Source organism: Aquarana catesbeiana, linkage group LG01 (genome assembly GCF_042186555.1).
Source record: "Aquarana catesbeiana isolate 2022-GZ linkage group LG01, ASM4218655v1, whole genome shotgun sequence".
NCBI classification, from domain to species: Eukaryota; Metazoa; Chordata; class Amphibia; order Anura; family Ranidae; genus Aquarana; species Aquarana catesbeiana.
The window spans coordinates 606547023-606560017 of NC_133324.1; the positions used below are offsets into that span (position 1 = coordinate 606547023).

Consider the following 12995-nt stretch of genomic DNA (forward strand, 5'->3'; position numbering starts at 1 on the left):
CTGGATAGTCCTTTGAATATTTTCAGACAGTTGTAAATGAGATGAATCCTTCAAAAGAAGGTTGTCTATGTACATGATAAAATGGATGTCTGTCTCCTGTGTGTGTAATATCCATGTTCCCTCTGTGTGATCAGTGAACCTAGATATTTAAGCGGGATTCCGACCGTAAAAAAAAAATTTAAAAGTCAGCAGCTACAAACACTGTAGCTGCTGACTTGAAATAAGTACTTACCTGTCCTGGGTGCCCGCGATGTTGGCCGCCCGAGGCCGACCCGTCCCTCAGCTCTCGGGTCCCGGCACCGCCATCCTAGGTAAGGGAAACAGGCAGTGGAGCCTTGCGGCTTCACTGCCAGTTTCCTACTGCGCACGCGCGAGCGGCGTGGCACTCTGTGAATGGCCCCGTGGTGTTCTGGGAACACACACAGTTCCCAGAAGGCAACGGGGCCGCTCAGCTAGGAGCAGAACACGCCACGGAATAGGAACATTAGGAAGACTGCCTAGCAACAAGGGTTTAGGTAAGTTTAAATTTTTTTTTTTCAAATGTTTTTTTTTTACATTTTTTTTAGGATTTTTGGTGATTTTTTTTTTTTCAGGGTGGCCCTCCACTTTAAAACTCCTTTCCCCCTCTCCACTTCTAGACAGCTCCAGTCTGTAAGTGATGGACAGCCACACTGTTGAGGCTGATCAGCACGGTCCAGGGGTTTTACAGGAGGGTGGTTCTTGAAACCTAGAAAGGTTTCATTTGGGAAAGCTTGTTTACAAGCTTTCCCTGGTGTGGCACAAGGCATTCAGGAACATGTAGTTTGAGCCTTAACTAATCTATAATACACAAAGAATTTCCACCCCTCCCAAGGAGAAAATGCAGCCATGTTAAACTTGGGACATGAAGGAGTAACAAAGAAGCCACTGACAGGCAAATGCAGCACTCAACTTACAAAAAAGCCTGCTTCATGTACACAATGAGCCAACATAAGCACACTACTAACATTTATCATTCAAGGCATGCCTTTAATGTAACTTCTTTGGGAAATTGTTAAATTGGTGGGTTTAGTTTTGCTTTAAAATGGAACTAAACCCTCCTATCCTATAGCCAAGGAAGCTCCCATCTTAGCCTGATTAAGATTGTTTTGTTAATTTTAAAAACAGACTGCGTCATATATGTCCTTTTCAATATCCCCTTGAATACCACTTTAATGTGGGCTCAGTAAAAATTTTTTGTTAATACCAAGTCCTAATTTTGACACTAATGGTAAATTTATAATTGCATCTAAATCTGCCTTTCTTCTGAATCCCGATCCATGTTTGGATTGCATGTCAGAGGCTACACGTCATGTAAACTTTGCCGCAATGCTTCGCTTGTAAACATTCCCGTCCACTGCTTATTGCAACTTAAGAAGTTGAGGGTGGTTGGCAGTTGGCAAAGACATGGCTCAACTGAACATTTTTGCTGCCCCCCCCTCCCCCAAACATCTAAACAAAGCCTTAGTGAGACACGAGACATCAAGAGAAAGATCCCTTACAAGATCCATGTAGGATTTGAGCAGCTTGTGCTTTCTTGAGTCTATACCAACGCTTCAAAAAAATCCAAGATCCTGGATTTGCTGAATCCAGTTAAAATGGAACAAGGAAATTGCCAGTTAAAGTCTTTTCATAAACAGCGCTTGGTTGTTCCTCCCACCAATTTAGGATTATTTATAGAATTTTAATAGTGGTATTTATTTTCAAGTTTTATTACCTCAGATTCTTGACTCGTGGAAGGAGTGTTGTTTTCCAGCACTGACATTTCAGACTGTGAAATAAATGCAAAAAGTTAAAACTAAATATAACTCATTAAAAAGTTGTGTAGCAATTTGTAAAATTGCTAAAAAAGAACACATGGATCTTCTATTATCTAAAAATCTACCTGAAGATTCAAAGGGAACGTGTGCTCTTCTGGCTATCAACTTACCCCATCATTCCAAGTTTTTAATTTGAAATACCACCTGAAGTAAACTGCACTGGGTAGTGATTCTCAAAGCAAAACTATACTCACCTTCTATTCAGTGCTGTGGTGTCCCGGAGCTTCCTGTCGGCCACTGACATCTTTGGCCAGTGGGCTTCCAGGTACCGATCTCCAGCCAATTTCCTTGGTCAGGCAGAGATGACGTCACTCCCGGGCACACACAGGAGTTCATTCAGCACGGCACTGCCAAAAATGTACACCAAGCACAGCTCAGTGTAAGGGCGGACATGCAGTTAAGAGACTTATTGCAGAACAGACATCATGTCTCTCTTCTGCATTAAAGTTATTCACTTCTAATCTTTCACTTTCAGAACACAAATGTCTCCTCAGCGTCAAGCTGTAAATAATGACTTATGTCGGAGATCAAAGCTAATAAAAACGTTTCAAAATTCCTGGAAATTTTGAAGCAAATGGGGGGAAAAAAAATAAAAAATTTCTGGAAAAATGAAAAAAAAAAAAAAAAAAAAAAAAAATCAGTACGGAGTGGTTTTACAAATTGAGTCATTTCGTTACACTGGGAACCTGAAATTCAGTGTATTTAAAAGCATTATGCTTGAAATAAAAGTATACCTTATTCAGTAAACTAAACTTGCTTTTAATTTTTTTTTTTTTTTTTTTATTAAGAACATTTCAATTATACATGAGAACAGGTAACCACCCCCTTTTCCCTCATAAGAATGTAAAAGCTCCCTGCCAATCTGCATTTTCAGTTATTGACAATGCTGATCCAGAAGCATATATCTCAGGCTTGTAAGAGCTTGATGAATGTTGTCCTGATTTTCAGGTGTCATTTTAATTATAAATTAAGGGATTGTGTGGTTTTGAGAGGTAGTGGTTTGCAATACTTCCTTACTCAACCACTGGGCACTTAAACCCCCTTAATAACCAGACCAATTTTCAGCTTTCGGTGTTCTTACACTTTGATTGACAATTACTGAGTCATGCAAGACTATACCCAAATGAAATTTTTGTCCTTTTTTCACACAAATAGAGCTTTCTTTTGGTGGTATTTAATCACCGCTGGGTTCTTTATTTTTTGCGCTATTAAAGAAAAAAAGACCGAAAATTCTGTAAAAAAAGGCATTTTTCTTCGTTTCTGTTATAAAATTTTGCAAATTAGTATTTTTTTCTTCATGTATTTTGGCCAAAATTTATACCACTACATATCTTTGGTAAAAATAATCCAAATCGGTGTATATTATTTGGTCTTTGTGAAAGTTAGAGAGTCTACAAGCTATGGTGCCAATCTCTGAAAATTGATCACACCTGAAGTACTGACGGCCTATCTCATTTCTTGAGACCCTAACATCCCAGAAAAGTACAAATACCCCCCAAATTACCCCTTTTTGGAAAGAAGACATTCCAAGGTATTTAGAAAGATTCATGATGAGTATTTTGAAGTTGTCATTTGTTCCCACAATTCTTTGCAAAATCAAGATTTTTTTTTTTGATTTTTTTTTTCACAAAATTGTCATATTAGCAGGTTATTTCTCACACACAGCATATGCATAACACAAATTACACCCCAAAACACATTCTGCTATTACTCCCGAGTACTGTGATACCACATGTGTGAGACTTTTACACAGCGCGGCCACATACAGAGGCCCAACATGCGCGGAGCACCTTCAGGCGTTTTGGAGCACCCAGGCCAATTCTGACATTTCTCTCCGACATGTAAAAGTCATAATTTATTTGCTAGAAAATTACATAGAACCCTAAAACATTATATTTTTTTTAAGCAAAGACCCTAGAGAATACAATGGCGGTCGGTGCAACTTTTTATCTCGCACGGTATTTGCGCAGCAATTTTTTGAACGCGTTTAAAAAAAAACAAAAAACAGTTTTGTGTTTTAAAAAAAACAAAACAGTAAAGTTTGCCCAATGTTTTTGCATAATGTGAAAGATGAAGTTATGCCGAGTAAATAGATACCTAACATGTCACCCTTCAAAATTGCACACACTCGTGGAATGGTGCCAAACTTCGCTACTTAAAAATCCCCATAGGAGACGCTTTAAAAATTTTTACTGGTTACATGTTGTGAGTTACAAAGGAGGTCTAGGGCCAAAATTATTGCTCTTGCTCTACCGATCGCAGCGATACCTCACATGTGTGGTTTGAACACCATTTTCATATGTGGGCGGGACTTACGTATGCGTTCGCTTCTGCATGCAAGCACACGGGAACGCGGGGAACAAAAAAAATTTTTTTTTTTGTATTGTTCATTTTACTTTATTCATTTTAGTTTGATGCTTTTTTCCAAAAAATAAATTTTTTGACCACTTCATTGGCTTTTAGACAACTCTTCTGATAATTATTTTCACTTCTGTCAGAAATCTTGCGAGGAGCACCTGATCCTGGCTGGTTTATGATGAAATTATGTTTTCACTTCAGGATTATGGCCTCAACAGTGCTCACTGGAACATTCAGAAGTTTAGAAATCCTTCTGTAAACAATTTCATCAGTATATTTTGCAACAATAAGTTTGCGAAGGTCTTGAGAAAGCACTTTGCTTTTACCCATCATATGTTTCTTGTGTGACACCTTGGTATTGAGACACCTTTTTATAGGACATCGGTTAAGACTGAACGAGCTGATGTTAATTTGCACCGAAAAGGGGCAGGATTGCTTTCTAATTACTGATATATTTCAGCTGGTGTCTTGGCTTTCCATGCCTTTTTGCACCTCCTTTTCTTCATGTGTTCAATACTTTTTCCCAGTGGTGTCATTCAATTTTATTACACATAACTTGATTTTTGAACTTGTTTTGGTTTCTTTTTTTTTGTTTCATAAATTTTATTGATGAAAGATGAAATGTACAAAACAGGTAATGGTATTTCTCCAAGGTTTACAGAGATACATTGTCAAGTTACAGATTTTGTACATTTAACAAGCAGATATAGTGGTACATATAACAACGTTGAATGTAAAAGAACATATGGGTGTGAAAGCGTCCAACTGCAGGTAATTAAAACGTTTAAAACATTTGTAAGTATATGAGGTGTCCAGTCACCTTAAACAGTTGTTAGCTGCTCTAGAAACATTGAAGCCAGCTATTGAAATCTATAATATCCCATGTTGTTATTGTGGGGTGGAATTCAAAAGAGGAGCATGGGACACAGACCTTTACCAATCCTCTCCCATTCCCAGTACCCCTACGGGAGCACACTGTACTGGGGGGGGGGAGTCAGAAGAATCAAATATATATGGAGATAGTGAGAAAGGTCCTTTATGTGGAATAGAGTTTCTAAGAGGTCTTATAGTGTATGTGGTGTATTTGATTTCAAAAGGTGTGGGGTGCATATAGGATGGGGGGGAGAAAAGTTGGATTAAATATGCTTTACTTTGTATATTTAAAATATGATGGGGTAGAGACTAACATGGGTGGGTATATGGGTATGTGAGCACAAGGGTAAGGGAGAAGGTGGTGGTGGGGGTGGATGGCGGACACTCCTTCTACAGACCCTGACTAGTACTTGTTACGAGGGTCATCGTGGAACCAAGGATGTTCCGGCTTGTGGGTCAATAAGTAGTGTCTGAAATTCAACCGAATCGCGAAAGTGTTTCCAACAAGCCCAAGTATGACTGTATTTTGTGGGGTTGTCGTTTGCTTGATGTATTAAGTCTTCCATGACTGCTATTTTTTCTACACGTTTTAGCCAGTCTGATAAAGTGGGAGGGTTAGTGTCCCTTCATCGTAACGGAATACATTGCTTAGCCACGTTTATGAGGTGAAGCATTAAAGATTTCCTATAAGTGGATAGGCGAAGTGAGGTGTGGTGCAGTAAATATTGGGCAGGTGTAAAGTCTAGAGTATAAGTAGTGATTTGAGTGATCATGTTGTGTACCTGTTCCCAGAATGGCTTTATGAGGGTACAGTCCCACCATATATGGAGAAGGGAGCCCACTCCAGAATTACATCTCCAGCACAGAGGAGAAACATTTGTATGAAACATATGAATGCGATCAGGGGTGCGGTACAATCTAGAGTACAATTTGTAATTAGTTTCTTGTGCTGAGACGTTAATAGAGCATTTATGGAAATGAGAATAGATATTTTCCCAGTCTTCCAAAGATAAGTCCAGGTTGAGCTCTCTTTCCCATTTTCGGTTAACTGTGGTAGCTAGGGGGTTAGTTTCGCCGAAAAGCAAGGAGTACACAGTTGAGATTAAGTGGTTTTGAGGATTTGTTTCAGAGCATAGTGCTTCAAAAGGAGTCATATCTCTACACCATTGAGAGATGGGATTGGAACTATTGAGAAAGTGTCTGTTTTGTAAGTACGAGAAGAAGGGAATGTTTCCAGTCTGGAGTTCAGTGGGTAGATCGGTGTACGGGATAATTGAACCATTATGGAAAAAATGATGTGCTCTCAATGTAAACATCATGGTGACCAAATGTGGGTTGTTTTTCGGAAGGCCAGGGGGAAAGGCGGGGTTGCCAGTGAGGGGGGTCAATGGCCCTGGGAATGGAGTCATTTTGAGAGAACAACAAGTGTTCCTGAAGCAGTTCAGTGTAGGTCCAGTTAGTGGACGTGTCAAGTGTTCTTTAGGGGTCGCTTTGGTGTCAATCCATGGTGAGTGGGAGAGGGGTGTTTGGGTACAGGAATCCTCAATTGTGATCCAATCTTTAGAGTGGATATGTATGTGCCAGTCTATTAGTCTGGTGATATGACAAGCATTATAGTATTTATGAATATCGGGTAAGCCTAGTCCACCTTTAAGCTTGGGGAGGGCTATCCTGCTCCAACTGATTCTTGGAGGTTTATGGGCCCATAAAAAGTTCCTGCATATTCTTTTATAAATTGTAAAAAATTTTGAAGGGAGTTTGATCGGTATTGTTTGTAAGACATAAAGTATTCGGGGCAGGATGTTCATTTTTAAGATGGAAATTCTCCCAAACCAGGAAAATTGTGCTGAGAACCATTTCGTTAGGTCTTTCTGTATAGTTCGAAGAATGGGAGAGTAGTTTCTATCGTATAGTTCAGTAAGTTTAGATGGTATTTGAATGCCAAGATACGTGAGGGCGTGTGGTTCCCATTTGAATGGAAAATTAGATTGGCATTGAGAAACTATCTGTGACGGGAGGGAGATGTTAAGGGCTTTGGATTTCATAAAGTTTATTTTCAGGTTAATTTGCGGAAGAGGGTGAAATCTTGTAGTAAGTTTGGAATGGTGATTAACGGTTGGAGAGGAAAAGAAGTATGTCATCAGCGTATGCTGCTAGTTTGTAGTGTTTTTGTCTAATATCAATGCCTACGATATCCGGGTTGACTTTAAGTTTGTGTAGTATAGGTTCTAATGAAAGAACAAAAAGAAGAGGGGACAAGGGGCAACCTTGTCGGGTACCATTCGACACCGGGAAGGCGTTCGACAGGTGGCCGTTAACCCTTATTCTGGCTGTGGGGGACGTATATAGAGCCAAGATCAACTGGGTGAAGTGTGCTGGGAATCCCATTGCCTGTAGTACTGCTATCATGTAGTCTCATGCCACCCTGTCGAACGCCTTCTCCGCGTCAAGGGACAGAAAAAAACCCTGTTTGGGTGAAGAGGAGAGCCAATGGTGGATATTGATTGCTTTTATGGTATTATCCCTTGCCTCCCTCCCAGGGATAAAGCCAACTTGATCTAATGAGATCAGTTTGGGGAGTAAAGGGAGCATTCGGTTGGCAAGGATTTTGGCATAGATTTTCATGTCAACATTGATAAGGGAAATGGGTCTATAATTAGTTACTAGAGTTTCATCTTTACCTGGTTTGGGAATGAGCGTGATGTGGGCTTCTAATAGATCCGTATTTACTGAAGAGGATGAGGAGAGGTCATTGAAAATCTTAGCTAATTGAGGGGTAAGTATATCCTGGAAGGTTTTAAAGTAACTAACGGTCAGACAATCTGGGCCAGGGCTTTTACCTGTTTTAAGTTGTTTTAACACTGTTATAATTTCGTCTGCAGTAATGGGAGCAGAAAGATTTGCTGCGTCCTCAGACGAAGTAGAGGATGGGCAAAAGTTAATCAGGAAGTCTGAGATTGTCGTTTGTCTTTCAGGAGTATTGCCCAATTCGGTGGAGGAAGGTAAGTTGTAAAGAGCAGAAAAATATTGAACAAATTGGTCGGCAATAGCTTCCGAAGAGACAAGAGAAGTGCCAGATGAGTTTTTAATAGCGTGTATGGTATTCATTGCTTTTCGGGATTGTAATGCTCTAGCAAGCAATTTTCCGGATTTGTTGCCAAATTCATAGAATAGTTTTTGATTTAGGACATATTTGCGTTTTAAGGATTTACAAAGTTCTACTAGGAGTTCTTCCCTAGCTTTGATCAGTTCAACAAGGGATTTTGTGGCTAGTGAGAGCTTGTGTGCTTGTTCCAGTATGAGGATTTTTTCAGATAGTGTGGCAATGCGATCGCGTTTGAGTTTACGTCTGTATGCCGTTAAAGATATGATTTCACCACGTATTACGCATTTGTGCGCTGCCCATATGCTGGATTGTTTTGAGTCCTTTGAGGTGTTTTCCGAAAAGTATTGTTTGAGTCGGGTGTTAAGTTTGTGAGTAACGTCTATGTCTGTTAAGACGGAATTATCTAGACGCCAAATCATTATGTGGAATCTATTTGCCGGTATATCTAGAGTAATGGATAAGGGGCTATGGTCTGATAACACCATGGGATTGATGGAGGCCTTAGAAAGTAAAGATAAGTCTGATTGGGATATGAAAAAGTGGTCAATTCTTGTGTATTTATTGTGGGGTGCGGAGTAAAACGTGAAGTCTCTCTCATTCGGGTGTAGTGTTCGCCAGGCGTCGTGAAGGGTCAGATCTCTAAGGTGTTTTTTAATGGCCCGAACAGCTCTGTAAGGCATAGAGGAAACTCCTGTGGATGTATCTTGTGATGGAGAGAGAGCTACGTTAAAGTCCCCACCTACAATAAGAATGCCGGAATAAAATTCCGTCAGTAATTGTAGGGTTTCGCGAAAGAATAGAACTTGCTTCGTATTAGGAGCATATAGGTTTGCTAACTTTATGGGTTTGTTGTGAAGAGTCCCTTTGAGAAAAAGAAATCTACCTTTAATGTCTCGGTTAACTTCTGATACCTGTAGAGGACAGTTTTTTGCTATTAAAATAGCCACCCCTTTTGATTTAGAGTCATCATTAGTGGCATGATATACCGTAGGGTAGTGTGTATTGTGTAGTTTCTGAATGTTGTCTGAGCGGAAATGCGTTTCTTGTATGAACGCGATCTGTGTTTTGTTTTGTCTTAAAGTGTGTAGCAATTGCGATCTTTTTTCAGGTGTATTAAGCCCACGCATGTTTATAGAGCATAGTTTTACCCGTGAAACGTGTGTCGTTCCAGTACCCGTCTTTGTGTCGTGTTTAGGAGTGTCCGCCATCCTTGGAGCTGGAAAGGAGCTCTATTGTAACTGGTACAGGAAAGGAGGGTATAGAAAACGTGTACAAAGTTGGTGTCTGTTCGGGATGTAAAAGGATGGGGAAGAAAGGGTGGGGTGTATTTAAGTATCTTCCCCTGTCAGGAGAGGAAGAAGGGGTACGGTGTGACGTCAGGGGAGTCAGCCTGGAGTCAAGATCCAGACCGTTCCACTGCACCGTGTGGGGGTCGGGTAGAACCTAGCAGAGAGGATAGAGTCACAAGTGAGCTAACCCACAGTTACCAGTCGTAGGAGCATATGAGTGGAGGTTTGTAAATAAGAAGTATAGGAGGAGATAGGGCAAAGTGTGGTTAGGTAAGAGAAGGATTGGCAGGAGATTATATGATAAGCACGGAATTTACCAAGAGATTAGAGAGGGTAGCGGTATGTGAAGAAGAGATTGAGCTCAGGCGCGTCAACTATTGCACATGGGAGCGGAGGGGGCCATGTATTCAATGTGTGTGTGTCAGTAGTAGTGTGCGTAAGACAGATCTGGCAGGTGTATATGTTTATACAAATAACATATTTTGGACCAGGCTTCCTGAGTATCGGTGTGAAGGAATAGCATATTTCTGGAAAAAGGCAAAAGCAAAACATCATATAACTCAATTCAAAACTCAAACCATATATTCCTCAAGGTGATGTGCTAGGAGTTGTTTGTCACAAAGAGTCTTTATCTGTCAAAGCATTTAAAAAGTAGTCTGGGATGGTATAGTGTGTAGGTAATGCAGCCCAACTTTCTTCCCTCCATCACTCTCCCATTTTACCAGCCTATGTGATATATGCCCAAGTGACACATGTGGTATAGAAGAGTTGATTATAGGCAGTCGTTTATAGCCACTAACCTATGTGTAGGGACACGTGATGAGGGATTTCCTATCAGCCATTTAAGGAAGTAGTTTTAAACCCACTAATGGTGGTAGGGGAAGGAAAAAGGAAAAAAATTCCCAGCTGATCTGAGAAAATAAGCGTTGAGTGAGGCAATTTCACTGTCATAAATAAATACACCGCTTCCATGTTTATGTGGAATATATATAGTCCGCATATTGTGTTCATGGGAATGAACTGTTGTTATGTGTGTTAACTAATACAAAAGCATATCATGTTAAAGTCTAAACCGGGGAAGAGAGGTTGTGAAGTTGGCATCCATATCAGTCAAGTCCCTCAGCAATGTTCCAACATCTACAGGTTCCCTTGAGAGGTTGTGTGAGGGTGGTCAATACAAGAAAGTAAGATGTCAGGTTCGGGCAGTTGGAGTGGTTAATGGAGAGAAGGGATGGATGTCAATCTTTTGTTAGAAAATCTTAAAACATGTGTTTTAACTAAGAATAAACAGAAGTGGTCTCCCATAGCTGCATAAGTGGAATGCATTCAGCCGACTCAAAATGTAGTTGTGCGCGGCGTACTGGGATAGGTAGTGCTTGACGATAGTGGGGGCACATCTTCCTATCATTGTGTACAGTATATTAAACAGTGCGATATGGAACAAATCTTTAGAATACATCTTATACATTACCCAGGTTGATAATTGTTAGTAGGGTTAACAATAATGTAATTCATGCAGGATCATGTAGGAAACAGTGTTCAGGGAAAGGAGGCGAGGTGGCAAGCAGTATAAGTATACAGTAATCCCAACTGTAAAGGCAGAGAATCTATGACTGCGAGAATGTTGTACCTGGTGAACAGGGCAGTAAGCGGTGTTCTATTACGTTGGGCATGTACAACGGAGGTCATCAGTGGATTGGGCGACTTGATGTCTATTGTCTGTTGAGAAATGAGAGGGGGGGGAAGAGTGAGCCGCAAAGGTAACAACAGCTATGGTGTCCAATGGTATGTTAGTGGGTGTAATCTCCTTCAGCAAGCGACATGTTGCGACAGTGAGTGAGCGAATATATGGATGCTAATCTAGAATAAAAGCATTGAAGGTGATTATTAGCCATTAGATCCTGAACATGGCTAAACGCTGACGAGAACGGTGTCAGTAAGGTGCTGTTCCATAATCTCTCCTGGCTCTCCGGGACTTCGGGGAATCCGAGGGGTAGGAGCCATGTGGAGGATCATGTTGCGGATTTCGCCTCCTATAGCCAGATGAAGATCTTCGTATGCGGTTTCTTCCTTCCTTGGTTTCCATCGGTTCTGCCTGTGGTGTGGTTTTCTTTACCGCCGTGTGGCGGAATTCTGCATACCATTGTGGAATGTCCACTAGAGGGATAGCCAGAGTGTCACAAAATGGATGTAGATCCTCCGGAACAGGGCAGTGCGCCCCAGATGAGTAGCTGATAAGCAAAAAGGGAACTTTCATCGGTATTGGATTCCCTTTGTGCGCAGCACATCCAATAGCGGTTTGAGATCTCTGCGGTGCTGCAGTGTTATACTGGATAAGTCCTGAAATATTTGGACTGAAGTTCCTGCATATTGCAACTGCCGTCTGAGTCTGGCTTGTCTGAGAATTTCTTCTTTGAGCCTATAGTCCACAATGCAGCATATGATATCTCTTGGCGGGTCGGTATCCCTACCCTGGGGGCGTAGAGCTCTGTGTATCCTTTCCATGGATATTTGAGTTTGAGGTGGCCTGTTGAGAAGATCATTGAATAGGCTAGTCACTGCCGATGAAATGTCTTCAGCAGGGACGGTCTCTGGTATGCCTCTGATCCTAAGATTGTGGCGGCGGCCCCTATTATCGAGGTCTTCGACATGACGCTGTATTTCTCTTAACTGGATGGTGTGAGTGTCGATCCGCCTGGTAGCTTTGCGTAGGACATGTTCATGCTGTGTCATTGCCTGTTCTACTTCATGGACCCTGTCAGTCAGCGTGTGTATATCTATGCGCAGCTCAGCAATTGCAGCTGACAGGGTATCCTTGATGTCTGCAGCTATGGACCGAAGATCATTGATGTTCAGATGTGGTTGAACGGGAGGTGCGCCAACATCTATAGGCGGTGAGGTATGTGTTTGAGATATTGGAAGGAGAAGGGGATCCGGTGAACGTGGTTCCGAGGGCTGAGGCGGTCTGTGGCAGGAGGATGCCATATTGTCCCTTTGTGACCGGAACATCTCCGGGATATTGTGGCTGATTCCTCCTGTAAGCTCTCTCGGGGAGCAAGATCTTGAGGTAGAAGATTGTGTGGAGGCTGTACCCATGGCAAAGAGCGGGTTACGTCGTCAAAATCAAAATAAAAATAAATAAAAATAAAAATACCTCCGGTAGCGAGTATTAGGACTGGTAATGGCAGGAGCTCTTCCTTCACACGGCCATCTTCCACGTATAGTGGTATGAGAGTCAACTGGGTATGGGGGAGAGCGGAAGAAAAATTAGTTGAAGTGATCCTGGATTAACAAGATGGCCACTGTCTTCCACAGGTAGGCCCAAACCTCCTACTTTCCTATGCTGCAACCTGAGGAGTATGTGGCCGGCTGCGGGTGCCCGAGGTCGGCCTTTCCTGAATGTCTGCCGGCTCTCAGGGTCTGTATCTCGAGCACCTACCTTCCGGAGGTGTCTGCTGCAGTAGGAAGGGGCGGATTAGTTATCGTGCGTACCGCCGATTGCGGTATTCGAGCCCGGGGACGCTGGAGGCT

At 41.7% G+C, this 12995-nt stretch overlaps 1 protein-coding gene across 7 annotated transcripts in view; it reads right to left on the minus strand.

The window, feature by feature from the left end:
• Window positions 1-12995, minus strand: part of ARHGEF18 (Rho/Rac guanine nucleotide exchange factor 18) — a 355668-nt gene that overhangs the window by 46489 nt on the left and 296184 nt on the right. For all 7 annotated transcript variants that reach the window (XM_073599247.1, XM_073599232.1, XM_073599238.1 and 4 more), the window contains exon 25: window positions 1736-1789. In XM_073599247.1, the coding sequence (XP_073455348.1) occupies window positions 1736-1789 (54 nt within the window). The remainder of the gene's footprint in view (window positions 1-1735; window positions 1790-12995) is intronic.